This window comes from Blastocystis hominis (genome assembly GCF_000151665.1).
Source record: "Blastocystis hominis, Singapore isolate B (sub-type 7) whole genome shotgun sequence assembly, scaffold_11".
NCBI classification, from domain to species: Eukaryota; class Bigyra; order Opalinata; family Blastocystidae; genus Blastocystis; species Blastocystis hominis.
Window position 1 is genome coordinate 321,720 of NW_013171818.1, and position 27,696 is coordinate 349,415.

General features: G+C 50.5%; 9 protein-coding genes; 1 reads left to right on the plus strand and 8 right to left on the minus strand.

The window, feature by feature from the left end:
- Nucleotides 1-221: 221 nt before the first annotated feature.
- Nucleotides 222-2,489, minus strand: GSBLH_T00001494001 (uncharacterized protein; the record flags this gene model as incomplete). Its single annotated transcript, XM_013039907.1, has 3 exons — nt 222-2,253; nt 2,285-2,429; nt 2,462-2,489. 3 exons carry the CDS (start codon nt 2,487-2,489, stop codon nt 222-224), a joined length of 2,205 nt encoding a protein of 734 aa, XP_012895361.1.
- A 214-nt stretch (nt 2,490-2,703) lies between these two features.
- Nucleotides 2,704-5,006, minus strand: GSBLH_T00001495001 (uncharacterized protein; the record flags this gene model as incomplete). XM_013039908.1 has 5 exons in its annotated part: nt 2,704-2,960; nt 2,994-3,125; nt 3,156-3,345; nt 3,377-3,794; nt 3,825-5,006. The coding sequence occupies 5 exons, from the start codon at nt 5,004-5,006 to the stop codon at nt 2,717-2,719; spliced, it is 2,166 nt and encodes a 721-aa protein (XP_012895362.1). The 3' UTR covers nt 2,704-2,716.
- Nucleotides 5,007-6,446: 1,440 nt separating this feature from the next.
- On the minus strand, nt 6,447-6,959 carry GSBLH_T00001496001 (uncharacterized protein; the record flags this gene model as incomplete). XM_013039909.1 has 3 exons in its annotated part: nt 6,447-6,618; nt 6,648-6,701; nt 6,732-6,959. The coding sequence occupies 3 exons, from the start codon at nt 6,957-6,959 to the stop codon at nt 6,526-6,528; spliced, it is 375 nt and encodes a 124-aa protein (XP_012895363.1). The 3' UTR covers nt 6,447-6,525.
- A 499-nt stretch (nt 6,960-7,458) lies between these two features.
- Nucleotides 7,459-8,546, minus strand: GSBLH_T00007017001 (uncharacterized protein; the record flags this gene model as incomplete). The annotated part of the gene is made up of 4 exons (XM_013039910.1): nt 7,459-7,908; nt 7,938-8,312; nt 8,342-8,422; nt 8,451-8,546. The coding sequence occupies 4 exons, from the start codon at nt 8,544-8,546 to the stop codon at nt 7,459-7,461; spliced, it is 1,002 nt and encodes a 333-aa protein (XP_012895364.1).
- Nucleotides 8,547-10,936: 2,390 nt separating this feature from the next.
- GSBLH_T00001498001 (uncharacterized protein) lies at nt 10,937-12,133 on the minus strand. XM_013039911.1 has 4 exons: nt 12,108-12,133; nt 11,765-12,075; nt 11,692-11,734; nt 10,937-11,661 (listed from the first exon to the last, which is right to left on the minus strand). Exons 2-4 carry the CDS (start codon nt 12,043-12,045, stop codon nt 11,011-11,013), a joined length of 975 nt encoding a protein of 324 aa, XP_012895365.1. The 5' UTR covers nt 12,046-12,075; nt 12,108-12,133; the 3' UTR covers nt 10,937-11,010.
- A 4,779-nt stretch (nt 12,134-16,912) lies between these two features.
- GSBLH_T00001499001 (uncharacterized protein) lies at nt 16,913-17,581 on the plus strand (the record flags this gene model as incomplete). Its single annotated transcript, XM_013039912.1, has 1 exon — nt 16,913-17,581. One exon carries the CDS (start codon nt 16,913-16,915, stop codon nt 17,579-17,581), a length of 669 nt encoding a protein of 222 aa, XP_012895366.1.
- A 233-nt stretch (nt 17,582-17,814) lies between these two features.
- On the minus strand, nt 17,815-19,684 carry GSBLH_T00001500001 (uncharacterized protein; the record flags this gene model as incomplete). XM_013039913.1 has 7 exons in its annotated part: nt 17,815-18,055; nt 18,085-18,231; nt 18,262-19,045; nt 19,077-19,292; nt 19,324-19,460; nt 19,490-19,598; nt 19,632-19,684. 7 exons carry the CDS (start codon nt 19,682-19,684, stop codon nt 17,834-17,836), a joined length of 1,668 nt encoding a protein of 555 aa, XP_012895367.1. The 3' UTR covers nt 17,815-17,833.
- A 2,610-nt stretch (nt 19,685-22,294) lies between these two features.
- On the minus strand, nt 22,295-22,960 carry GSBLH_T00006281001 (uncharacterized protein; the record flags this gene model as incomplete). Its single annotated transcript, XM_013039914.1, has 1 exon — nt 22,295-22,960. One exon carries the CDS (start codon nt 22,958-22,960, stop codon nt 22,295-22,297), a length of 666 nt encoding a protein of 221 aa, XP_012895368.1.
- A 640-nt stretch (nt 22,961-23,600) lies between these two features.
- Nucleotides 23,601-25,486, minus strand: GSBLH_T00001501001 (uncharacterized protein; the record flags this gene model as incomplete). The annotated part of the gene is made up of 4 exons (XM_013039915.1): nt 23,601-24,317; nt 24,367-24,789; nt 24,820-25,065; nt 25,097-25,486. The coding sequence occupies 4 exons, from the start codon at nt 25,484-25,486 to the stop codon at nt 23,601-23,603; spliced, it is 1,776 nt and encodes a 591-aa protein (XP_012895369.1).
- Nucleotides 25,487-27,696: the final 2,210 nt, after the last annotated feature.

Genomic DNA, 27,696 nt, shown 5'->3' on the forward strand with positions numbered 1-27,696 from the left:
AAATAATGCGAAGAATAATTGATTTCATTATTAATCCATTCCAATTAATCTAAATTCTATTCTCTTTTACTTAGGAATTCAATTTCCTTTCTATATTCAATTCCATTCTATATTCACGAGAATAGTAGAATACACACAAATAAAATAACAAATGAAAATACGATATTAATTCTCAATAATTAATGATTTCAACATTCCCATGAATTCTTAATTCCCTTCAATTAATAATAATAAGAAAATAAATTCATTAAACAAACACACAAATCCATCAACAACTCTTTCAACCCTCCAAACTTCTTCCCAGCACTCGCCACGAACTCCTCCAGCCGCTCTGGCTCCCTTTCCTTCAGCAGATAGAAGGCGCGAATGCAGTCTTCCAGCTCGCCGTTCTCGGCACCATCAATGAGAAGATCGCCGATGGACGCGTCGTTCGCGTCCTTGTGGGCCATCTGACGGGCTATCATGACATGGCTGTGATACTGGCTCATATCGGCCTTCTCTTTGTCCATGGCCAGCCACGCTTCGATGCAGGGCGCGTTCTGCACGGCCTCTTGATACAGCTTCGGCTCCTTCTTCATTTCGGCCCACTGCGCGACCAGCATCATCGCGTCGGCGTCGTCCTTAGCGTAGAGCAGCAGCTCGGTGACCACGTCCTTGACAAGCTCGAGCGGTTTCTCGGAGGCGGCGAGGCGCAGTCCGTCGGGATCGTCGTCGTCGGGGAACTCGGCGCCCTTCTTGTGCACGACTTTCGGCGTGAGCGTGTGCGTTCTCTTGTACTCGGCGAGATCCAGCGGGCGGGCGGCGAGCTGCAGGACGACGCGGAGCGCGCCCTTGGCGGCTCGTCGGTAATAGGGATGATCGCAGAGCGCGTCGATTCGGTGCAGCCAATCGATGTACGTGGTGAGAATTCCCTTGCGCAGCACGTATTGGTGGAAGTCGAACTGGTCCTCCACGAACGTCGTGAAGTGTTCCAGCACCGCGAAATACTGTTTCATGGCACGTGGCCAGTCCTGCCGCTTCTCGTAAGCCTCTCCGCACTCCAATTCGAACCAACACGCCTGCAGCAAGTTCAAATCGATGCGGCACGGAACGTCTTTCCGCGTCCAGTACGCGATCCTCAAATCCGCCTCCTCCACACACCCCGCACGCAGCAGATATTTCACGTGCTTCGTGTTCAGGAACCGATCCCCGCGGTCCAGCCCGCTCCCCGCGCCAATCGTGGTTGCCGCGCTTTTCAGCGCGCCCATGTGCTTCTGCACGCGCGCCTTGATCAAGTACAGATCGTAGCACGTGGGCGTGTGCATGTAGGCGCGCTCCAAGTACCGCAGTGCGTCGTCCCACCGATTCTCCGCATCGCTCAGTTCCGCCAAAAACAGAAGCAGCCACAACGCCGTTTGCGGCTCTTCCGCGGGAATTTCGGGGCTCGGCGGGGCGGTCACTCGGTCGAGGAGTTTCTCCGCGATGGATTTTGCCGCGCAAAATTTGGCGGGGTCGCGAAGCACGTCGCGAACGGAGCGGAAAAAGGAGGGAATTCCCTTCCGCGCGGTCCGCAGCAATTCCTCCTCGAATGTTCTTTCGAATTCCTCGCCTTCTACCAGGCGCAGGCGCCGATGCCGCACTGCGAGGGACTTGGGGAACCGGCTCTCCAGCCCCTCGTACAGAGGTCGGAGTTTGGTGCGTTCTTCGTGCGTCCAATCGTTTCGATTCTCCGGGTTTTCGATTCCGTCGAGCGATCCCAGCGCGCAGCCCTCCAATCCCCGCACGAAAAGCACGTCGTCCGCGTTGCTCTCCATCAGACGCAGCCACAGGGCCTCGCTTCCCGCCAGATCTCCCGCGTAGCCGCGGTAAATCGCCTCTTTTTGGCGGGCTTTGTCTTCGTCGAGAATGAAACGCATCCCCGATTGAATGACGTCGGCGGCTGCCGCGAACTCCTTCTTCTGCGCGTGGCATTCGGCTTCGAGGAAGTATAATTCTTGCGTGATATAGGAGGGCGTGCAGGGCGTGCCGGTGCGGAACGTCGTGATGATGTCGATGCAGACATCGTAGGATTTGCTGAGGAACGCGCCGACGACAAAGCCAAGCCAGAACGTGGTGTTTCCAGAGCGCTGCTGAAGGAGTTTGTTGCGGGATTTGTAGAAACCGTCGTAATCACGCGTCTGCACTTGGAGATCGGCTAGATCGATGACGATCTGGATGTTCGAGGGATCTAGCGAGTGGGCAAACTGAAAAGCCTTTCGGGCTTCCACATATTTCCTGCACTTTACACCAACCCACGCACTCTCACTTTAACGTACGCTTGAAAATTCCGTACAAGTGCCAACAAACGCAAGTCGAACGACCCAGCATGATTCCCTGCTTTAATCCCTTTTCTGCCTCCTCCTTGTTTTTATCAATATTGTACTTGATGATCGCCCTCATCGAGATTAGCTCTATCCAGTGAGCCAATACCGAGCACGTTTACTTCCATTTTGGGGATATTCCTTCAACATCGCTTCACAAAGCTTGAGTCCCTTATGCCACTCCAATTTCTCGAACGCTTTCTACTCCTGATACACCAAAAAAGGCGTTCTACGACAATCGTCTGGAACTGCTTCTCTTTCGCTTCTGGCAGATACTGAGAATCGTCCACTTTCTTCGCTTGCTCTTTCGGCATTGCAAGATTCACACCAACACAAAACTGTTCCCTTCTCAAACAAACAAACCAACAAGCGCGCACTTAATCCGAATCCACGGCTTCCTGCAGCTCGAATTGCAGTTCTCCTCCCGTCGTATCCAGACCCAGACCCAGACCCAGATTCTGACCCAGGCCATGACTCTGACCCAGACCCAAACCCAGGCTTTTCTCTTCCTGCGATTCCCCGCTCTCGCATCGAATACAGCGCAGATGCACCGGCTCTCCCTCCTTCACGTTATCCAGCCGCCCGCACACGTGCTCCAGACACGTTTTGTGGTACAAGTGCCTACACACATCATCCCATTCCCATCATCCCCACGAGCAATGGAACGCCACCACAGCTGGCGGTGGGCACGTTCGCGTAGCCTTCCGAATCTGGAAGAGTTCTTGCTGGCAGATCGTGCAGAGCGCGTCGGGATCGAGCCGAATTCCGGCCATTTTGGACTTGACTCTACGCTTCAAAACCCGATCACAGCGCTACAGCCGCTCGTACAGCTCGGCCATATCGCTGGTGAGAATGGTGTTGCAGCCCTGCCGCAGCTCGAGCTCGAGAGAATAGTTGTCGAGGACGTGGACGAGCTTCTCCTTGAGCTGGGGGATCTCCATCTGCGGCGGAATGCACTGCACCAGCGTGATCGCGTTGATGTACTCCCCCGCGCGGTCCAGCAGCGCTACGCCTCACGGCGGTCCCAGACAGCCTACCGCCCACGAAGGTGGGTTTGGAGATGGAGTACTTGACGAGGTCGTCCCAGAGATCGCGGTCCTTCCACTTCTGCACGAACTCCAGCGCCATGTCCACATCGCCGAGGTCCTGCACGATCATGTGCAGCGCACGCGACGTGTCGCCCAGCCGCGAGTACAGGTAGATGGCCTCGCGGATGCGCGGCTTCGCGGAGTGCAGGCAACGATTCAGCGCGGTGGGCACGTCGTATTCCTGCGAGGTCTCGAGGAAAAAGAGCAGGTCGGGGGAGTCGAACTTGAGCAGCAGGTCGAGCTGCAGCGCGTGCAGCGCCTTGAACTCCTCCGTGTTGTACTCCGAGGTCCGGCGATTGAACAGCTCGCGCAGATAGGCCTCCTGGAACGCGGGCTCGCTGCTCAGCTGCTGCACGACGTCGTTCGGCTACGCCTCAATCCGCCCTCCGGTCCACACATTCACTTCGTTCATGTGCTCCACCAGCAGCACCGACGCTTGCTGCACGTTGAGCCGGAACAGCTGCAGCGCCTTGTCCTTCACGTGCTTCACCAGCCCGTTCTCCTCCACCCACCGGAAGAACGAGCAGTTCTCCACGTTCTGCAGCCCGTTCTCGAGGTACACGTCCACCGCCTGCTCCATCGCTCCCGTCATCGCGTACAGCTCCGCCAGCGCCTCCAGCAGGAACGGGTTGTTCTTCGCGCCGCGCTGCGCCTTCTGGCTCTTCACCATCCCTTCTAGCAGATGCAGCAGCTGCTTCGGGTCGTACAGGTCGTTCCCGTCGCCCTGCGGCCGCGGCCACGTGCGCAGCAGCGACAAGAACGACCGCACGTCGTTGTACAGGAAGTAGTTCAGGATCAGCGTGTACACCGGCAGCGGCAGCCGCGGGTCCGCCAGCGGAATGTGTGGCAGCAGCACCTGCAGCTTGTTGTTCCCGTTGAACCGCGCGATCCAGCGCTCCCAGAGCTTCGCGTCCTTCCCCAGATAGGCGGGGCAGAGCTGCGCGGCCTTCTCGATCGCGTCGATCGCGAAGAGATGCTCCAAGTGCTTCTCGCGCAGCGCCGTGATGTGCTCCGCCGAGAACCCGTTCGCACGGTCGCTCGCGATCGCGATGGCTCGCTCGTACTCGTCGTGCTCCAGCGCCCAGTCGATGTGGTCCTGCACCGACCGCGGCAGAATCTTCACCACCGACCGCGGGGACAGCAGATACAGCGGCTGCGCCGCGGAGCTCGGCGTCGTGCTGTTGCGCTCCAGCGCGTAGTCCTGCGCCGAATAGCCCTCATAACCGCGGATCGGGAGACACTCCTCGGATAGGGACTCGCCGGTCTGCAAGGACACGACGTTCACCGCGGGAGGGAGGGGCTGCCCGTCCTCGGAGGGGTAGTAGCTGAGCACGGTGAGGTGGGAATCGTCGTAGATGCCCAGACCGACGACCCAGTAATCCAAAGGCAGAAGCGGCCCCGCCTCGCCGTACCAGACCTTCGTGTTCGCCGCTGTGCTTTTGTAGTTCAAACGGACGGTGAGCAGCGTGTTCGCCCAGCCGATGCAGAGCAGGGAGTTGCCGTACCAGCATCTAGGAGTGAGGGAAAGGAAAGGAAAGAAAAAACAGGCGAGGGCGGCATTGGCTGGTTTCGGGGACATTGCTGGGCTTGGGAACAAAGGTCACGTTCGTCTCGGTCTCCACGTTGAACACCTTGGTGCCGTACTCGTTGCACCAAGCCACGAACGGGTAGGAGTACTCGATTACAGAGATCGGACCTTCGTTCTCGTGAATGACCATGTCCTGGTAGGAAAACCAGCTTTTCTTGTTCATGATGAGCTGGCCCTTCAAACCTCCACAAAGAAACAATTTATCTTTCGATGTCGGGTCGAGTCGGATTGCCTACGAGGAATTACGAAAAACGAAACGTAGCTACTCGAACGGCGGTTGTATATTTGTGGGGATACCGGGTGTTGTCCGACAGAGATTGCACGTACACATAACCATCCTCTCCTGCAGAAGCAATGGTATTTCCAACTTTATCTATAGATATGGCGTTGATTTTACCAATATGTTGCTTAAATATCTTGAATAGTTTGTTTTTGTTGCTAAATAGAAGGATCTTTCCAGAATTTGTGCCCAACGCAGTATATCTGTCATGAATTGCTATCGAAGTGTACACCTCCGTCTCCGCTTGCTGATGATTAAAGATTTTCACAAAAACACATACCTTCTCAATATCATCTTGAAGACGGGTATAATTCAAATAGGGCTCGGATGAGTCCGATGACACTGATTTGTTATCCGACATACGAATCTCCTGAATGCTGGAGTTTAGAAAGTGCTTTGAGTCGAGGAAACAGCAAATGTCGCAGAAAAACAAAAAGGAACCGCGGAATAGAAACAACAAAATATCCTCCAAATTTGGAGTTTTCACATATCCTTCAAGAACTCATCGATTCAAATGACAGTATTTAGATTGTATTGGTAAAGTTAGGGTATAGAGGACATTGCCGCAGTTAGAACGAGTAATCGAACCGAGTGTTTTCGTTATCGGTAGAACCCGCAAATGGAGAAGCCTTTTCTAGACTTGATGAAACGGTATGCGCGGGTTCGGGAATTTGACTCTAGGTTCAATTTCATCGATGCCGTAATTGCAAGTACTGCAGATGGAGTTCCATTGATGCGAGGTGTGGAATAGGAAGCGAACTTTTACGAATAGTGATTAATCCCAATTCTTCCATCGATATTGGTTCAGAAGAGGTCGAATTCCCCGTGTGCTTGTCGATCGTAGCCGATCACGTAGTTTTCGGCGTTGGTTTTCAGTAGACCCGTCGCTTAAAGTTCGGAAACTTGTCGATCGTCACTTCTGTGTATAACAACCGAATTGTAATGTCGGTATACAGTCTCTTTTTGAACATTAACGTCTTGGCTCATGTAAGGTTGTTGGATGTTGTTTTATTTTTTTTAGGAGAAGAATGAATCGCTCCTGATCTCCCTGGCTCCTCAAATCCAAGGCGTCCTCAACAACCTGGCTCTGGAAGTGGAGAATTCCAGCTGTTAATGTACCATGTGTTTTTCTTTGTTGAAACAAACATCAAACTATGAAATCATTATTAATATTATTATTATTATTTTCATTATTATTTTTTAATTATTATTATCCCATCAATATCATCATCACTGAACCAGATACGAATCATACTCTGCTCGTAGCTTCATCAATTCGCTCACCACCGCCTGTGTGGGCGGCACATCCTTCGCAAACGGCGTCTATCCTCGACCCCTCCCTTCTCTCCTACTCCCTGCAGCAACTGCGTGAACTTGGCATGATACGACGACACTTCATTCGCAAACTACCCTCAACTCCACCCTCGATACCCCACCATATTAAACACCGACACCGCCTTGAACTGGAAGTCCTGCTGGATCCGCTCATGTACTGCATGCACCGCCTCACGCCACCCTCCGCAATACCGCTGAATGTTCTTGCTCTCCACCGTGGTGAACTGCACGCCGTGCTTCCGGTCGCTGTACTTGTCCACCACCGTCACCAGCACCGCTAGCCAATCAAACCGCGTCAGATGCGCCCTACCGAAGTGCTTCGCCATCATCTCCTCGATGTACAAATGCAGACGGTCTTGATACAAACGCGTAAAGTCGTTCTAGGATGATAACAATCCCTCACAGAGAAGAAAACCTCGGCAGTCACGTGACGCGTCGCATACACGTCCGCGACATACAAGCAACTATTCAGGATGTACGACGGGCGTTTCTACATCGTACAGACCCTCCAATCAAACGTTCTCCTTCACGCACGACGCGAGCTTCATGAGCAGATTGACCATCTCCAGCGAGAGCGTGTGGAGCGGCTCCTCCCAGAGCGCTCGGCTGATCAGCGAATCGTAGGACAGTCCGAGAACGTACAGCGCACACGACAAATCGGCGTATCGCTTGATGCTGGGGTGGATCTCCGTCGTCACGTTCAGATTCTTCGGCTGCAACGGCACCGACTTCACCGACTACGCCTCACCGCCACGGCGGAATCTCACTTTGATCTGCAGCGCCATGAGCTCTCTGAATCGCGACATGCTTTTGGACCGCAGACTACCTTCAATCCCTTCTCTCCAATCCCCACTTCAAAAAGAATTCTTGGAGAATCGGAACGCCTTCCTTCGCCAGTTCCTCCACCGCCGCTTGCAGCAGAATGCACAGGATCATCACCCCCACCACGTCGAACGATCCGCGTACCCAGTTCACCGTGGTTAAGTGCAGCTCTTCGCAGGCCGCGCCGATGACCTCGATCAGCATTTTGGTGTCTTCGGGGTCGAAGAAAAGAACTTCGAACGCGAACTCGCCGAGCGAGCAGTCGATTAAATGCCGCTGAATCGATCGGAAAAACTCAGGATAGTTGATCAGCGTTTTTTCCTCGGCGAGAATCGAGGGCAGCAGAGGCGGCGAGCGGAGAAAATCGATCACTGTGTGGCGATCGGAGAGGACAAACGGAGAAACCGAGGAAACCGAGGACGCTTTCTTGAGGAGAGAAGTTTTCTGTTTGGCGGGCTACGTCGCAATTTGCCGCGTTTTCGTACCACAATGACTTCTTCGGAGGGCGCGATTTCGTAGAGACGCGCTTTCAATCTACGGTCAACCAAGCAGCCAATCAAAAACGCCGCCGAGTACTCCGCGAAGATCTGAAAGAAGATATGCCGCATGATCTCGCAGTACTTCTTCGCGATCTCCTCGTAATACACGGGCAAATGGCGTTGCAAGAAGTGCATTCCCTCCGACAGCTTCAGCAGAACCTCCTTCTGGAACATTTCGATGTTGCTGTCCTGCCGAATCTCCGCGAATTTCCGAAATACCGCGTCCCGAATGCGATTGCCGCAGTGCAGGCGGAGGATGTTGAAGTCCACCTTGATCTCCTCGATCGCCTTCACCAGGCTCCGCTGCTGCTTCGTGGCGTCCTGTGGTTAATAAGGGGAAGAAGGGCTACATCCACATCCATGCAATCCACAAAATCGAGGCGTTTTCCGAACTCCGCGAGGTGAGTGAAGAACTCGTCGTTCATTTCTCCCTATGTAGAAGAGTAGGATTGCGAATACGCTGATGAGAGAGTTCACCATGCTGGGATAGATGATCAGGTTGTCCACGTATTCGCGAAGACGTACATCCACTTCCTTACGGTTCTTCAGACGCATAGCAATCCGATCAGATTCGCACTGACCATGAGCTGAGCAGAAAAAATGGTACTTGAAGATTGTGAATCTGGTTTACGGCTTTATCGAGATCCGTTTGATATTTTGTCAAGATCCCATCCATTTCTGATAGAATCGAGGAACACTCCTGGACTTCTCTACGCATGAAGGAAAACAAGCGGAAATGGACAAATGAAGATGAGCGATGTTTTTGCTTTCACGAATATAGTCAACGATCGACAGATTGCTGTATTTTTTCAATTGTTCGTCAATCTGGTCACCATACAGAGACAAGTCCACATCATTCTTCAATGCTTCTTTCACAATGTCTTCCTACAGACTAGTAGATTCCAAAAAGTAGTTGCCTGTTGAAAACGCTCCAGGTCGGACCGAAGATCACGGATATCGGTGACTTCTTCCTCCGTGGGCTTTGATCTCATGTACACATCTTCCTCGTCGCTGCTGATATAATCGACTTGCATCTTTTGCCCGTTAACAACAGAATCCTGAATTATCGAATTCCAAAAATGGAGAGGATACTGAAGAATTGTAGTTGTTTTTTTCATATAACACTTTACTTTAAGGTGAAAATTATGCAAACTTTTACCAAGGAGGAGGTATTAAAGCACTGCACACGTGAGAGTTGCTGGGTCTACATTGGAAATATCGTGTACGTTCTATGTTGTTATTTTCATGTTTTAGATATGACTTGACCAACTACATTGATAAGCACCCTCCAGGTGCCCAAATGATTCTGAACTGTGCCAAGAGAGGTCAGGACGCCCGAGGAATGTTTGCAATTCACTCTACACGCGCTAAGCAGCTCTGGGAAAGCATGAAGATTGGTATGATTGCTCTCTCTATTGTTTGTTTGACATTTTCTACATACCAATATCGGTATTCAAACACTCCACCATTCCAGATTTCTTCTTGGAGTCTTTTCATTTTATTTTTATTATATGAGTAATTTTGGAGGAGGTTTTAAATTCAACATCGGTGGGAATACGGGAGGGCAAGGCAATGCTACTGGGAACACTGGATTTAGCTTCAATTTTTCAAATCAGGGCCAGAACCAGCAGCCTGCATTTGGTCAGACCCAAAATGTCGGAGCAGCGACGCAGAGCCCGATTTCCTCCATTCTGCAAGGATATAAATATATGTAGGGTTTATCAAGACCGTAGTGATTTAGATTACAAAATGGTCAGAACCAAGGAGATAGTGTATTTTCCTGTGTGTTGTTTAACTACTGTCCCCCAGAACTCCGAAACGAGTGAGTTTTCTATTCTTGTGTTCATCGTAGTTATTTGCGAGACGAGAAAAACCGAGAACTATATAACCGATATCTCTCTGAGAATCCTGACCCTGACGTATTGTGTTACTCTCTTTTTCGAATTAGAACATGGTCCCTGTTACAGTTTATGGATTTAATGGTTTAAAGGAGCGTATCGAATCTCAGAAGCAAATCCTAAAGTCCTTTGCAGATAACGACATGCTCCAACAAGTGGTCGCTAATTCACACACCATGATCGCAGAGTGTGACCGCTTAGCGCGGGAATGCGATGAAAAGCAATCTCGCTTAGAGGAGCAAATGATTCGCGTTCTTGGAAAAATAGAATCCACGTCGACCAAATCGCAAGTGATCGTCACAAACGAGGAGTTCATGCAGAAGCTCGTGAAGTTGCAGCGCGAAGTTTCCCAAGCAACATATCCTTCATTCTTGATTTTGATTTTGATTTTGATTGGCTGGTTGGTTCGTTAACGAGCAGAACGGGGCTGCGTGCTCGGCTATCGACGGTGTACAGCGCGTTGAACACGTACGGGCTGCCCACACAGGAAGAATCGCCGAAGATCGAGAACTTCGATAGCATGCTCAACGTAGAGGAAGAGAGAAGAGAGTGATGAATAGTTTTTAGAGAATCAGGAAGATGCGCTGGAAAAGATGGTCGCGATGTTGAAGAAGATGCAGGATGACTTGCAGATTATGCTTACGGATCCTTATGCTCATGTGTATTGTGAAAAGTCGTAGTTTGTGTTTGTTGGAAAAGGAGGATCGGTGAGATAGCAGCTGGATGTGTATAGAATTGTTTGGAGAATTGAAGTGGAGCAAAATGGTAAATGAAACGTTGAAAGTGATAATACTGACTATGCAACTAGGATTGATAGAGTGCATGCATTGAATACTAATAGAGCAATCATTCATTTATCTCTTTGGATATTGAGTTATCCTCCCAACTCTGAATTGAATGGGTGCCAAGCCCTTCATTCAACTGTTTACACGATGGAAATTGGATTCGTTGAATGTCAATCCACGCATCAATTCATTTCCTTCTCTAATCCAAATCCCACACTCCTTTCCTCTCCTCTTTTTTTCATTTCTGCTTTGCACTCAAACATTTCGTATAACAAACCCTCCATACTACAACAATCCACCCATCCACAACTCCTTCCTTCCTTCCTTCCTTCCTTCTTAATGGCGTGGGATAATCGTATTCAATCCCAGCAACTGCGACGTCTGCGCCATCAACGTTTCTTGCGGCACCAGCACCACCTTCGTTTGCGGCAGCGCGCAGATTTCCTTCAGCATCGCAATGTACTTCATCGCGATCAAATACTTCGACGGATCGTCGCCCGACCCCTCCAACGACCGCGAAATCTCCTGGATCGACCGCGCCTCCGCCTGCGCGTCGTTCAGCATGGCCTGCGCCTGGCCGCGCGCCGCGGTCACCACACGCTGCGCCTCTCCCTCGGCCTCGCGGATCTTTCGATCCCGTTCTCCTTCGGCGTTGATGATGCAGGTCTGCTTATCCGACTTGGCAGTAATCACCACTTCCTTGTTCTTGAAATCCGCGTTCTTCTTCTGCGCCAGCACCTCTTCCAGCTCGTGCGCACTCACCTTCTGGATCTTCACCATCTCGATTTTAACGCCCCAATTGCAAGCGATGATGTCCAATTCGCCGGCTACACGATCCAGAATAGCGGTATCTTCGATGATACGGTCCACGTCCAGGGAGCCAGCCACGTCACGAAGACGAGCCTGCAGGAGACGAGACAGAACATTGGGAAGATTGTTCACAGAGTAGACCATCATCTTTGGATTGGTGATTCGGTACTGCAGCACCTAGAAATTAAAAATCCATGTGATTTCTACGGCATCCAAATAAATCATGGCATTATCACGGGTGATAACGGGTCTACAAATCACATGAAGAGCACGAACCTACTGCTCAGGGAAATCAAGGACTTCGTTTTGAGTAGAAATCACGTCAGAATAGGTTTCGATTAACTGTCCTTTCGAATATCCAGAGCTGATCACATAGCGGTTATAGACAAATTTCGTCCTGTCGAGGAATGGAGCTACAAAGTTCACACCAGGCTCTAGGGATTTTGAATAGGTTCCTAGACGTTCCACAATAATGTGCTCTCTTTCGCTCACACATCGAATGCTGTGACGCACTAGGAAGATTATGCAAAAGAGAGCAAATGCAATCAACAAAGCAAGCATAACCCAATCAAAAGCACTCATTTTCAATTTCTATACAATCAAGTAGTGCCCAATCAGCCTACATATTTCTTTCCAAAATATCTTCTTGATTTGTTTTTGAAATACGCTTAATCTAGATTCGGTGCTGTGAAACTCCAAAAGTAGGTCCGCCAAAATACGCAAATAACCGTTTTACCACCAACCTCAATTCCAGGTTATTCCGCAAAAGAAGCATCTCTGTGGAAAGGGCTAACAGGTCAGACACAGTTCCCCACGCCGCGTCTCCAAATTCTGACTATTCATCACTCATCCTTATTTCTCTAATCCAATGATTGTCTCAGAGATGGCCCCATATTCCAAGTTCTTTCCCACCCTCCTTTTGAATATCCAGCGATTGTGTTTTGCATCTTGAAGCAAGGGTTCATTGCCATAATTTCAGTACAGCAACTGAAACAGGTCACTTAGAGATAGAATAGAGTACCCCTTAGAATTGTGTTACAGGAAGGAAACTGACACTGAGAACCAATCAATTATTGAGTTTCCTGAAACTCCTCTTCCTCTCGTTTTGAACACAATAAAATGAAGTTAGTTGGTGTAGTTCTCTTTTCTATTTGTGTGGTTTCTTTCTTTGCTGTAACATATAGTTTGTGCTCTTGTGAGCTCTCTGGACTGTGCTGAAAATGAGGTATACCTGAATCTGAAAAAGAAGTCCATGAGCTGGGCAAGCGAAGAGTCGGTCGTCATCTACGACGGGGACCGAAAGGTTTATACCTCCCCCGCATTTCTGAACAATGTTGAACGCGAATTCGAGGCCTGCATAGACAAGACTACGAATTTACGATACCGGATCAGTTTGCTGGACTCACGTAAGGATTCGTGGAGCTCGGGCGCCTGGGTTGATATTCGTGGTAAATACCTGAATACCTTTTTCAAGGCGTTTATGAAAGAATCCACGGAGGAGACTTATGAGCTTTCGCTCTACTACGGAATTGACAAGATGTCTCTTTGGAAGTATTCCGCATCGTACAGTGATGGATGGACCTCCACCACCTTTACTGACTCCTCCTGGACTGATTACACCTATGACGCGAACTCCACGACGACGGTGGTCGGTACTCAGTACTACCGAAAGAATTTTGACGGTCTGGTTTCGATGGCCTCTTATGAATGCCGTCTGCGCTATATGTATGGTATCGTCGTGTACATCAACGGCAACGAAGTGTTCCGTGACAACATGAACGCTGGAGAGGTGACTCAGAACACTCCCTCCACTGGAATCAAGAACCCGCTGGACTACCGCGGCTTCATGCGCTCCGGAGGCGACATTTCCTCCGTCCAGAGCGTTCTAGCGGTGGAGCTGCACTTCCCCAACGCGCAGAGCTCGAATACCTGGAGCTTCGACGCCTGGCTGGCGATTTTGTCTCCGTCCTTCCCCGAAGAACTCTGCTCCGTCTTCCCTTACGATATGGAAGTCACGGGATCCGGATCGAACCCCACCAGAGCGTTTAATTGGAACAAGAGCGACTATATGACGATGAGTTCCATCAGCGATGACAGCTATCTTCAGTACGGCATTGAAAATGGCCTCGTACTTCCCGCGGTGAACGGAATCCGCTATTTCCCGTACGTGTACCAGACCAAGGGTCCCAGCGCCCTCGAGCTGACTGGAAGCAACTCGATCAATGGGCCGTGGGAGTCGGTGATGAGCGTATCGGACTGGGTCTTGGAGAGCAAGACGTACAAGCAGGAAGTGAGCTACATGGCGAACGTTTTCTATTCGAACTACCGCGTTCGCTTCCTGGAAGCGATCTCCACGCCGATGTACATCGCGGAGATGCAGTTGCTGGTGTGTAACAACCAGCCTCCATCCGAGATCGTCTTCGAGCAGGAAGCGTTCGAGTTCCTCGCCATGGTGGACTCCGTCAGCATCGCTCCCATCCGCCACGGATTCACCCAGTGCACCATTCAGCCTGCTCTGCCTCTGGGATTGTCGCTCGACGCGGACTCCTGCACCATTACTGGCGTAGCTCGCGCCGAGCTGAACGCGACGATGTTCACGGTGACGAGCCACTTGGCGACTGCGAACGTATCCGGCACCTTCTCGCTGTCGCTCACGATTTGCAGAGGAACCATGATCGAGATCCTGCGCACCTACAAGTCGAGCGCCACGTCGGAAGGGTTCGTCGTGACGTCGAGCGAGAGCGGCGAAGTGCTGTACTCGGTGGAGCCGAACAGCGGACAGGTGTCGTCGAAGGACTGGGCGGTGAGTCTCTGCGCGCCTCCGGGCCGCGTTAACATCGAAGTGAGCTCCACAAGCAATTACTGGACCAGCAAGTCCTATCTCTATCTCTACTCGGTGTACTACAACACGGAGAAGGAGGAGGTCGCTCGGATCCGATTTGATCGCCAGCTGGGTCTTGACTCTTCCTACACCTTCAACCCGCACTACTCTCTGGCGAGCCGAACCGAATGGTTCATGAAGTTCGGCGAAGTCCCCGCGTCCTGGACGGATAGCAACACGAGCGGGTGGACGAGCGGCGTGCCGATCGACTCCACGTCCACCTCGCACATCCAGCTCTTCAAGAAGTCCTTCTCTATCAGCTCGCTGGACAACGCTGCCTCGCTCATCATGTCGATTCGCTATCGTCACGGCTGCATCGTATACCTCAACGGCCACGAAGTGTTCCGTCGTGGCGTCAGCGGAGAGCTCAGCACCGATTCGCTCTCCTCCAACACGTTCTCCTCCCTCCTCTACCGCGTGGTGTCGGTCCCCTTCGTCACCTCCACGGACACGAACGGCGATTCCACCACCTACGTTCAAGTCGGAACCAACTGGATCGCGGTCGCCATCGTCGGCGCCGCCACCTCCGACACCGACGTGGAGTTCGATCTGATGCTCCGCTTGGCGGGCAGCAATTCCGAGTCGCGCCTTCTCACCGTGACGACGTCGTCCTCCAATGCGGGAACCAGCGGCAATGCGGTGGATCTGTACTACAGCACGTACCTGTCCTCCACGACCTGCAGCAGCAACTACGTGGAGATCACCTTCCCGAACGATCGTCGCGAGTGGATCAACTCGGTGCTGGTGCAGTCGTACTACTCCGAGCTCAAGTATCTCGTTCGGAACTTCGTGGTACGCGCGAAGAACCCGGAGATGGAGGACTACGTCGTGCTGGCGACGGTCGAGAACATCACGTGGTCGATTGCCGGCCAATCGCGCAAGATCTGGATCAGCAACGACCTCTCCTTCAACAAATACCGGTTCGATAACTTCACAACCGGCGATCCGGATTCCTGCTCGTGGCGCGTCTCCCGTCTCGACCTCTTCGCCAACAGCATGGTGGAAACCATCCAGCCGCTTACCTACGAGTCCACCGACGTCTACAAGAACATCGAGATGAGCGAGCTCTACCCGTCCTCCACCTACTACACCGACTTCAAGGTCTCCCCCGCGCTCCCTGACGGCCTGGTCATCGACGCCTTCGAAGGCGTGATCTCCGGCACCGCCACCAAGCTTCAGGACCGCAAGACCTACACGATCTCCGCTCGCAACGTCCGAGGCGGCGAGGTCACCGCCACGCTCGAGCTGGGCGTTACCGAGTGCTACAACGGCCGCAGCCTGATCACCGTCGCGATCCGCGCCGACTCCAACCGCGTCGAAAACTCCTACAAACTCTTCCAGGGACGCGGCACTACCGGCTCGCTCGTCGCCTCCATCGATCGGTTCCCCGCGACTTCCACCTGGCTCTACCTCGACCGCTGCCTCCCCAACGGGCTCTACACCTTCGAGGCCTCCGACTCCCGCGGGGACGGATGGAGCACCGGCACCGGCTTCATGGTGACGGTGGACCAGGGCAATTTCCCCGTGTTTATGGCGATGGTGCCGGCAGGCGACGCCCCGGTCAAAGTCCCCGTCACCTTCTCGTCGTTCCTGCCGTTCCAGCGCAACACGGGTCTGTGGCGCATTCTGGCGACGGCCAGCCCCGCGGCGGACTGGATGGCGCGCGGATTTGATGACTCGGCGTGGAAGGAAATCCCCGCGAACGAGATCGGAAGCATCGAGCCGGTGACCGCGTATATCCGCAAGAGCTTCACGCTGGAAACCGTGGAGGAGTACAACGTGCTGAACGTGATCGCGCGATTCAACGGCGGCCTGCAGGCCTATTTCAACGGCCATCTCGTGGCTCGGTTCAATCTCCCGGACACCGTCACGCCGTCCACGATGGGTCTGGAGAAGCGCTCGGTGGATCTGTGGTCGAAGTTCCACGTGGTGCTGCGCCACTCCGGCGTGGTGGAGGGTACCAACGTGATGGCGTTCGAACTGCACCGCGCGACGGGAATGGACGCGATGACCACGCTGACGTTCGACGCGACGGGCGTGTTCGGCGTGGAGGAATGCTCGGTGGTGACGGACAGCTGGATCGTGAAGAGCGGCTCCCTCGTGTCCGAATCCAGCTACGCGGAGCTGTTCGATCTGAATCCGTACGTGGTGAACCAGATCGCGAACAAGGAAGGCTCCTATCTGGACTTCTACGCGGAGAACCAGGTGGGCTCGCGCTTCTCGGAGTACGGATTCTACATCAACAGCAATGTCAACTCCTACAGCTTCTCTCTCTACGCCTATCCCATCGACTCCAGCCTCGACGACACGTTCTCCAAGCAGGACCTCGAAGAGATCAGCGTCGCCGCCGACCAGTCGCCCCTCGGCCGTACTTTCAACGGCTACCAGGCGCCTCTGGCCATTCTCGGCTTCCGCCACTTCCGATTTGAGGTCGACGACCCCGCGTCCTCGGCTCCCAACGTCGTGTCCTTCCTCTTCCGCGTCTGCATGAGTCGAGGCACGCTCTGCCCCGCGGTGGACGGCTTCCCCGCGGTGGCGGAGGGCGAGATGTCCCCGTCGGAATGCGAGTACGGATACAGCGGATACGCCTATCGACTCTGCCAGAACGGCACGCTGAGCGAAGTCCACACGGATCGCTGCGTGCCCAAAGTCCCCGACTACCTCGCCTACTCCAAGGAGCGCTTCATCTTCTACCGGGATTTGCCGAGCTCCACGGGCAAGCCTTCCTTCGAGAACCTCATCGACACGTTCTATCTGAAGGAGGGCGACGCGCTGCCCGACGGCCTGCAGCTGAATAACCGCACGGGCGAGATCGAAGGCACGCCGCGGTCGCTCGTGAAGCAGAGCGTGGTGACGATCATCGGAGAGAACACGAAGGGCGTGACGGAGACCACCGTGGCGTTCATGGTGCGGCTGGGCGAGTGCGAGCCCGACGGCCTGTTCATGCGAACCACCGCTGGAACCACCGCGGTGATCGACTGTGCGCTGAAGGGAAGCTACGTGGGAAAGCAGGAGCGGCTGTGCAAGCTGGGAGAGAACGGAGGGGAGTGGCAGAAGGCGAGCGGCGTGTGCATGCCGGTCGCTTTGATCGTGGTGCTGGTGGTGCTGGCAGTGATCGTGGTACTGGTGGTTATCGCCTTCGTGATTCGCGTGACGTCGGGAAAGAAGTCGCAGAAGAAGTCGCTGGCGCATAGCAAGCCCGCCGTGGACGTTTAATTTTAGTGAGATGTTTGTGAGAAACACGAAGGGGAGAGAGAGAGAGAGTGGTTCGATGGAGTTGTGGTCGATCGCTTGGGAGTGAAATGATTGAATTGGCAGTCCGTTCCCAAGGAGATTCACTCATTGATTCATTGATTCATTGATTCATATATCCATTTATTTATCTATTTATTCATCCACTTATTGATTCATTGACTCATTAATTCATTAATTAGTTTAACAAACAATCCTCCAAGAAGCCCTTCTTCCTTACTCCTGCTTCTTCACCTTCTCCGGCAGAATCGAATACGTATTCCACCCTCCCGGCAACAAACTCACGCGATATCCCTCCTGCATCAGAATTCTCGCTGCGAAATACGCCGTCTTCCCCACGTTGCACGTCACCGCCACTTCCTTCTCCTTCGGAATCTTCTCCAGACTGCTTCGCACCTTCTCCAGCGGAATATTCTCAAACCCAGCGATCGGATTCGCCTTTCCTCACCTCCCTCCTCCACTCCTACATCAAACATCGCCTTATTTCGCACGTCCAGCTTAAACACATCCTCTCTCCGCAGCGCCTCCTCCCACGCCATCTGTCTCACCAGTCCCTTCATCACGTTTTCTCCCAGCATTCCAGCCATATTCACCACATCCTTCGCCGACCCAAACTACCCCTCATTTCCCCGTTTCTCCCTTACCGGCGGCGCGTAGCACAGCTCCGCCTGCGCCACATCGCTCACCGTCGCCTTCATCTGAATGAACGCCGCCAGCACGTCGATCCGCTTCTCCACGCCGTCCTTCCCCACCGCCTGCGCGCCCAGCACGCGTCCGCTCTCCCTATCGAAGCACAGATCCAAGTGAATCATCGACGATCCCGGGTAATACGTCGCGTGATTCGCCGCGTGCACGTGCACACACTCCACTTTTTCGGCGTCCATCGCCTTCGAGCGGCTCAGCGAGGCGGGCGTTTCACCGGTCATCGCTACGGTCAAGTCGAACATGCGGCACACGGAAGTTCCCTGCACGCCCGGAAATTCCGATTGCAAGCCGCTCAGCACATCGGCCACAATTCGCCCCTCGCGGTTCGCGGGGCCGGCCAGGGGAAGCGTCGTGGGTTTATCGGTCACTCGGCTGGTGACTTGGACCACATCGCCCACCGCGAAGATTGATGGATCGCTTGTGCGCATCTGGCGGTCTACGGCGATGCTGCCGCGCATGCCGAGCGATAAGCCGCAGTCACGTGCCAATTCGGAGTTCGGAGAAACGCCGATGGAGAGAATGACGAGTTCGCATTCGATCGGGGTGCCCTTGGTGTGGGACACTTTTAAGTGATCGGATTCTGCAGTGATCGATTCGAAACCACTCCCAGAATGAAGATCAATTCCATGATCCCGAATCGTCTTTTCGAGGATGGTAGCCAGTTCATCACTCAAAATAGGCATTACATGCGGCGCCAATTCGATAAGACTCACTTTCAGTCCACTATGGAATTAGTCCCGATTTTTGGAATTACCGATGTACGAGGTTTTCTGCCATTTCGAGGCCAATGAAGCCTCCACCAACAACAACAGCGCGTGTGGCATGATGCTGATCGATCCAGGACTTGATCTGGTTGCTGTCAGGAATGTCTCGAAGCTGGAAGACACCCGGGAGATCGCAGCCAGGAAGCTTGGGAACGAAGGGCTTGGAACCAGTGGAGAGGATTAGGTTGTCGTAGGTCTCTTCGAAACTAGACGTTTGGAAGCATTTCGAATCTTTACGTTTCTCCAGAAATTAGGTTCTTCACGAGAACGGACTTTTTCTCGCGATTGATGGACAGTACCTCGTGTCGAGTAAACACGTCGATGTTGAACCACCCCTTGTATTTTTCCGCTGAAAACACAATCAGGTCATTTTCCTTGGGTAAATCCACCCTCTTACACCTACCTCAGGGATGACATCTCCAATGTAATAGGGCAGACCACAATTGGCAAAAGATACATACGGACCTTTCTCGAAGATGATAATTTCCGCTTTTTCGTCCAATCTGCGCAATCTAAAGGTCGTCTCACCCCAAAGATCCACGTACCTTGCAGCCGCACTACCTCCTCCAGCAACTCCTCCAACAATAACAGTTTTCATTCTACCCACTCATATCTGGCTTGTAGGAGCCTACTCAACTCGATTTAGAGATTATCGCTCAAACAAGAAAAAAGATAATGTACTACTTCTTCTTCATTAGAATTCGAGGCACCAATCTTCCGGAAGCTTTCATTTTGGGAAGCGGTTCCGAAGGCACGTTCTTTGTTTCCGGCACTGCATTGGCCCGCTTTTCCTTCTGTATAATGGGTTTGGTTTGGTTGTTTTTATCCTCCTTTTCAGTTAATTTCGACTGATTCATTGGCTCCAGCGGCGGATTCGCCGCACCGAACGGGTCCCTCAACGGGACATTCAGCGAGTAATTCGACGAGAAGTTCGACGAGTAATTCGATGAGAAGTTCGATGAGAAGTTCGATGAGAAGTTCGATGAGAAGTTCGACGACTGACTCAACGATTGACCCAGCGGGTCATTCAGCGGGTCATTCAATGAGAAATTCAGCGGGTCATTCAACGATTCATTCAATGGATGATTCAACGATTCATTCAATTCGCTTTCCTTCTCCTTTCCCTTCTCTTCGTCCCCTTCTTTTCCCGCCAATTTCACTCCCATTTCCACTCTAGGGTTCCCCATTTCCACTCTAGGGTTCCCCATTTCCACCATTCCACTCCACCCCATCGGAAACTCCCGCAATCCCTTCCTTCCCAGGTCCATCGCCTTCCCCGCGGGACCGAATCCTCCATACCGCATGTCGTCGCGCATTTCCCCGCCAAACCGCATCCCAACATTCAGCGAATTAACCGCGGGATCCACACGCGACAGCGGCATCCCCGCGGGACGGAACGGATATCCGTACAACCCGGGAGGCGGCGCGAACGGACCCGACGAAGCCAGAAATCCCGGGTTTGCCGCCAAAAATGGGGAATCCTCGATAATCGCGGGATCCACAAACGGCTTCACCGCGGGGATTTCCGCTTCGGGGTGAGACGACATCCGCGGGAGCAGACGCGACGCCGGCATCCCGGACCCCACTGGGGAAACCGTGGAAACCGGAGTAGAAGTGGAAACCGTGGAAACCGTGGAAAAGGAGGTAGAGAAGGATTCCAAGTACCGAACCTGCTGGTTTCCCTGTTGCTTCTCCGTTTCTCCAGTTTCTCCAGTTTCTCCAGTTGGATTGGGTTGCGCCCAGAGCTGTTCCACGGGGATTTCGACGCCCTTCGCGGCCGCTTTGGGCGTTTCATCAAACAAAATCCGCGCGGATTTTGTTTGCTCGCTCGTCTGACTCAGCAATTCCCGCTCGATCGCCTGGCTCGAAACGCCCGCATCCTCCTCCGCCAAGCCCGCATCATGATCCGCGGGGATCGCCTCATCGCTCTTGGGCGGGAACAGATCCGCGGGAATCTCGTCGTTTCGTTGGAGGGTTCTCTACGAAAAGGGGAAACCGTGGAACCTACGGAGAGATCGAAGTCGGCGGCGTCTTCCTTGGGCATTTCCCAGTCGTCCACGATTTCCTCCGATTCCCCCGCGGGTTCCGCGTGGTTCCGAGGATTCGGTTTAACCGCGGTGAAACGGTCGAAACGTTCGAAACGGTCGTGGCGAGGAGGTTTCGCGGAAATTGCGGGGTCGGAATGGTCGTAACTGCCGAAACGGCTGCGGTGCGGGAGTTTCGGAGGGTCGGAGAGAGACGGTGCGGGAGTTTCATTGGGGATTTTGGTGATGATGAAGGAAAAGGGGGAAATGGGAATGTCGGGATGGCCAGGGTAGGAGGGCGAGAGGACGACATCGCGGATGGCGTACATCTCTTCGAGCGTCTGTGTTGTGAGGGGCGAGCTGTGGAAATACGTAGAGAAGAGGGCGCGAAGGAGATGATGATGATGATTCTTCCGTCGGTTCTGGTTTTGCTAAATTTCAGTGCGTTGTGGGGAGAGGGAACGTTCTGGTTCAGAAACGGGCGCTTTCGGTTTCTTTTGAAATCGTAAGTTCGGTTGAGCCCGCGCTACAGGTTTATTTGTGTCTGTATTATTGGGTCGTCCGTTTCCACGCTGTTGACGAATTCCTTTTCCCCTTCCCTTGCTTTTGCCGTTTCCTCGCTCCGCTTTGTCATTTCGCACCTATGTTCAATCGGAATCGAGCTGCTTACTCCTTTCGGAGCGGTTACTTCCCTAAAGATGAACACCTCACCGAAAAGCTACTTATTGACAGTTTGTTCAGTTTCTGTTTCGGCTTGCATTGATTTCCTTTAGATAATTTGAAAAGATTGGAAAATGGATGAAAGAGAGTTAACTAATGAAAAGTTGTGTGTAATATTCCCTGTTATTGTTTCTCTGCTTCTCTGCTTATTTCCTACGTGTAGATCATAATATATGAAACCGGATTGTTTACTACCCGTTTCTTTTATGTGACATGTGCTGTGAATTTACTATTCAATGATCATAAAGGATAGAGGAAATAATGAGACATTGATTCGGGAGAACAATAACGACTTTATTGAACACATCACCACGATTGACAAGTATCCTACTTTCACATGACCTTCAGCGTGCAGCTACTCCCTCTACAACAAGCGCTAAACAATTCACTTCATTGCTTTTTAGTTTCTGCTGCGTAGCTCAAACAAACAAACAAACAAACAAACAAACAAACAACCCTCACACTCAGAACTGTTGTGAAATCGTTAAAATACAGTCTGTCAGTTCTTTCGGCCATAGGTCCACTCCCTTCTCATAAAAAACACACATCGTAGCACAAATCCCATAAATCTCCTGTACATCGAACTTTAGTTCTGTAAAAACATCCACTGGATCGATGTTGTTCATCGTGCAAATCATATACACAGCAGTTGCCGCCACAATATGAGGTGCATGCGTAATTGGAATCAATGTGTAAAATGAATCATTTACAATATTTCTATCGATTATTCGGTATGAAAAAACAAGCAACGTGCAGGCTTGGAGACAATCCTCCAAATGACAAAGTGAAAGAAAATGTCGTAAGTAGCGGAAAGGATCAAAGAACAACAAACAGTAGTCCAACTTCAAAAGAATCAGATTTTCGCAAGACAACACGTCGTCGATCGTCCACTTGATTGGATCGATCTTGTGAAGCTTTAGCACGCCCTCGAACGAGGAGAGCACACGCGACACGTTGGCAGCGACTTCTTCCACCTTCGAAGCTAGATAATAGCACGTAGGAACAGCTAGATAGGGATGTACATCGGTAAAGTGAACTCTAAAATGACAATGAGTTGAAAACGCCTGCTTAGCATAGAATCGGCGCCAATAATAGATGGCTGTATTAACAACACGACGATTATTCCCCATTTCTACAAGAACTACGAATTAGCCAAGGAGCGATCTGATCACTTTGAATGCAATTATTTGTAACTTTAATGATATTGTCTCGCGATAATATCTTTTCATTTTCGAAAAGAGTGTTGGTTAGATCCTCCTCTCGAATATCCTTCATCCACTGGTTCCTGTGTATTCAACCTATATCACAAAGTTTACCATTCGGTGGAGGAAGAAAAGGACGCAGTCATTCAAGTGTGTTATAACCAAAGTTTTAATCCAATACATATATATCTAAATATATATAGAAGCAACATGAAACTTTTTATATAAGTATAACTCACCTCCACAACTTACTTCCGCATTCCTCCATGTTGAATCACCTTTATTCCTCTACCCATACACTCCCCACTTCACATTTTTTTAAAACAAACAAATCCATCCATCCATCCATCCATCCTCTCTCTCTCACTCATTCCCTTCTTCACAACTCCTCCAATTCCTTCATCAATTCCTTCACTTCGTCCTTCTCCACCTTCTCCTTCTCCGCCATTCTTCGAATTCGCTTCTGCACCGCCTCAATTTTCTCCTCCGACACACGCTTTCGATCCTCCTCCGTGGCATAATTCGCCTTCGCGATCGCTTCCAACTCCCACACCTTTCTCCGCGCATCCTACGCCTCAATTCGCGTCCCATCCACCACCCGAATCACTTCCTTCGGGAAATTGCACAGCTGCGCCACGTTAATTCCAAACGATTTGTCCGACGGCCCTTCCCGCACGCCGTACATCATCGTGATGTAATTCTCCCCGTTCAACGCCGTCACGTGCACGTTCTTCACCGCGGGGAACTGCTTCGCGATGGCTGTGAGTTCGTAAAAATGGGTTGTAAACAAACAGAAGCAATTCGGGATTTTCCGGAGAATGAACTCCAGAATTCCCCACGAAAGGCCCAAGCCGTCATACGTCGACGTCCCACGCCCCAACTCATCAATCAGAATCAAACTCTTCCCTTTATCTTCGCTACACCCGCTCAGAATGTTTGACATGTCAATCATCTCGCTCATAAACGTCGATACCCCGCGGGACTGGTTGTCCGACGCGCCCACGCGCGTGTACAGCGCAGAAAACGCCGGGAAAACCGCGGTTTTCGCGGGAACGAAGCAGCCAATCTGCGCCATCATCACGATGAGCCCTAATTGCCGCATATAGGTACTCTTTCCACCCATATTCGGTCCCGTTATGATGCACACGTTCTGCGGAATATTGTTCCGAGGAGTCAAATCCAAATCGTTCGGAATGAACTGCAGACCCGTCTGCACTTCCAGGATTGCATGTCGTCCCTCCTCGATCCGGATATCTATTGGTCCCGCAATGCCAAACCCTACAATCTCCCGTGCCATTCGTAGAAACTGGAGAAACTGGAGAAACCGTGGAAACGGGGGTAGAGGGAAGGAATTGAGGGCGTGTGTAGGGAATGGAGGCGATGGAGGAGGCCTCAGCGAAGGACAATAACACATCCAATTGCGCGGCGAGCGAAGCGAAAACGTGGAAACGTGGAACGTAGGTGCGAGCCACGTCGATGATGGAGGCGACCAATCGTTCCTGGGCCTTGGCATACTCCGCTCTGCACTCCTCAAAATCGCTGGACAAACCGCGGAAGTCGCTATACATGACGAAACGCCCGAGTGGAAACGTGGAACCGTCGAGTGTGAAATAAATGCCGTTTTTCAGGACTTGCAGCACGGACACGTCGGGAATCGATTCCACTTCGTTGTGAAACCGACTCGACACGCGGAAGCAGAATCCAAACCGGGCGTTTCGCTCGCACTTCACGTCCATCGTGGAATACTGTTCCCGGACCTACGATTTACCGCGGGGATCTACCTCTACGGAGTCGAAAACCGCGGTAATCTCCGCGAAAAGCTGGTTTTTGCGCTGCGCGACAGATTCCAACGTGGCGTCGTAGGTTGGACGCACCAAAAATTCGGGCGGCGTCATGGCGAGCGCGTCGGGATCGATCACGTGATCGCAGAGCTCGCGAAACGGTTCAAAGGATTGGATGAGATCGCGAATAGGGTCGATGAAGACGGATTGGAGCGTGGGATTGGAGGCATGCTCGCTGTTCTCCATCGTGTTCTATTTCGAATTCGACGTCGAAACGGGGTACAAGGATTCGGTTCAGCTTGGAAACGCCCTGACTCAGAACGTATAAATCTTGGAGGCGGAAGCGAACGCGGCGTTCGAGGCGCTGCGCGAGCTTTTCGATGTCGACGAGGCCTTTTAAGCAGCCCGTGCGGAGCTCGTTGCGGAGCGAAACGTCGTGAAGAAAGAGCTCGACGAGGTCTAAGCGCGTGTTGATGCGATCGATGGAGATGAGCGGTTGGCAGAGCCAGCGGCGGAGAAGCCGTTCGCCCATGCCGGCGGTGAGAGTGTGGTTGAGAAGGCCGAAAAGGCTGCGAGTGAAGGCGAAGCAGCGAGGAAACCTGGAGGTGGAGTCGCGGGTTTTGTCGACGGGGAAAATGTTGAGGGTGGAGAGAGCGGAGCTGTCGAGTCGCATGTAGTCGCTGATAGAGTAGGATTCCAAGCCGTAGTGACCGACGAGCGAGCCATTACAGAGATGGAGATTCTGGAGGTGAGCGTGAATTGAATATAATAAAATGGGAATACAGTGACTAGAACGTTGGCTGCTTTGAGGGCAGAGGGCATTTTCAGGATTGTCGGATGCAGATTGAGATTGTCCTCACCGATTAACGCAGAAAGGTCTTGCTCTATGGTTTCTTGAGAAAATTCACTAAAACAATAGAAAGCACGCAAAACAGAGTACCTCTTCTTTACTAGTTTGAGGGAGATCTCGAGTTGCTCCAGTAACTTTGAAATGTACATCAATTTTCCTTTTTCAGGGTTCCCAAAAGTGTACACGTCATTCACATTATTTTGAACTAAAATCGTTTCCAAATTATTGTACTGCGTATTGTCTGCATATTCAATTCTAGAAATAACAGAGATGAGCAAAACCAAACAAAAGCAGCTTGCGATCACAGTCATTATTACTGTTTTTCATATTTGCTATATCAATAGCAGCCGCATACTCCGCAGAACTCTAGAAGCTCAATCATCTCCAAATGTACCTCACTTCCGAATAATACAATGCTAAACTTACTACAATCTCCTCTACAAATGATTTTTCACAACAATTTTGTACCCTCCATCACTCCCAATTACATTATGTGTATTCTATGATATTTTTCGTATCAAAATAAATAGACAATAAAAAGAATGTAATTTATATTTCAAACCTTTGGTTCTCTAAGTTGTATGTAATTGGCGCCAAAGACGGAATTAGTTTCTTTGAATTCCATTTTGATTCATAAAGTTTGTGATCAACCATTTTGTTGTAATAATCAGTCCGATAAATCCTACATTTGATAATCGAACATGACTTTCAGGATGGTTGAAATAAAGGAATCATGCAGCTTTTTAATTTTGCTCACATCGCATTATTATCATGATCGATTAAAACACTGCGATGAGGAATTTGAATAAAACGAACAGTCTAATTAACTATCATATACAATCATCGAATGATATGTCATCAAATCGAATCGATCTTCATCTATTAATATCTTTTGTTTTTACAAGATTAGCAAGAATAGATGAGACATCTATGATTGAAATAATGACAATCCATACATACTCGAAATTGTCTATGTTCGAAATTCTTTGAAAGACTCGGGTAGATTCACATATGGAAGGTTTTATGCATCTAAATACTATATATATATATATATATATATATATATATATATACTATTTTTACAGATATACTTTCCAATGTCACTGAGGAAGGACTATTGAAACCAAATACTATAGAATTGAAGGATATAAGTTTTGTAAGAGCTATAATCAATCATGTCGTATAATTCTATTTTTAGTTCGCTTAACAAAGGATATGAATCATATCCTTCTCCTTCAAATGCACTATCACCGAGTTGAATGGATTGTAATGATGGAAGATCTACATCAATCATTTCATTCGAATTCGTTCAATATTTTCCGTTATTGTTGATAGGCAATCATGGAATGCCTCATCACCTAATTCTACGGATTGTAGATTTGGAAAATCTATGTATGCTAATATTCAATAATAGCCACTATGTGGATAAGGTTGAATGGAATCAATGACATTACAGCCACCATCAATGCTATTTAATTAGACTATTATAAGGTAACAGCTATTATATTCATTACTTAAAAGAAATTACTAAAATACATATTTTCCTTTTAGAAATATAAACAACTACTACAATCGCTTAATTCTAATTAACAACAAACATTGAATGGACAATTGTATTTTTGAATTAATATTGTGTGATCATAATTAGATAATCCATGAATCATATATTTAGTATTTTTTGATTATGACAAGATTAGCGAGAATTGGAGAAACATCTGATAATTAAATCAAGTAAACCAAACAATACTCGAAATTGATTTCCATCGAACATTCTGGAATGAATTAGGTAGATTCACATTTTCAAGATTTGGAATATCTAAATACTATCAATACTTATCATTTCAAAAATACCTTTCAATGTCACTCTACTATAAAAATAAAAACTACTATCTAGAGAATTAATGGATGTTAGATTTGGAAGATCTACATCAATCAAATAAATTCATTTCATGAATACTTTGCATTGTCAATGAACATGATTCACTATTATCTCTTCCCCCGAATGTCCATTTACCGAGTTGAATGGATTGTAA

Excerpts from the sequence above, each read along its gene's own strand:
- GSBLH_T00001498001 (XM_013039911.1), bottom strand. The coding sequence starts at position 12,045 with ATGCTTGCTTTGTTGATTGCATTTGCTCTCTTTTGCATAATCTTCCTA. Across the intron at positions 11,735-11,764 it reads GTCCTTGATTTCCCTGAGCA|ACCCGTTATCACCCGTGATA; the intron begins GTAGGTTCGTGC and ends TGTGATTTGTAG. Across the intron at positions 11,662-11,691 it reads CCATGATTTATTTGGATGCC|GTGCTGCAGTACCGAATCAC; the intron begins GTAGAAATCACA and ends TTTAATTTCTAG.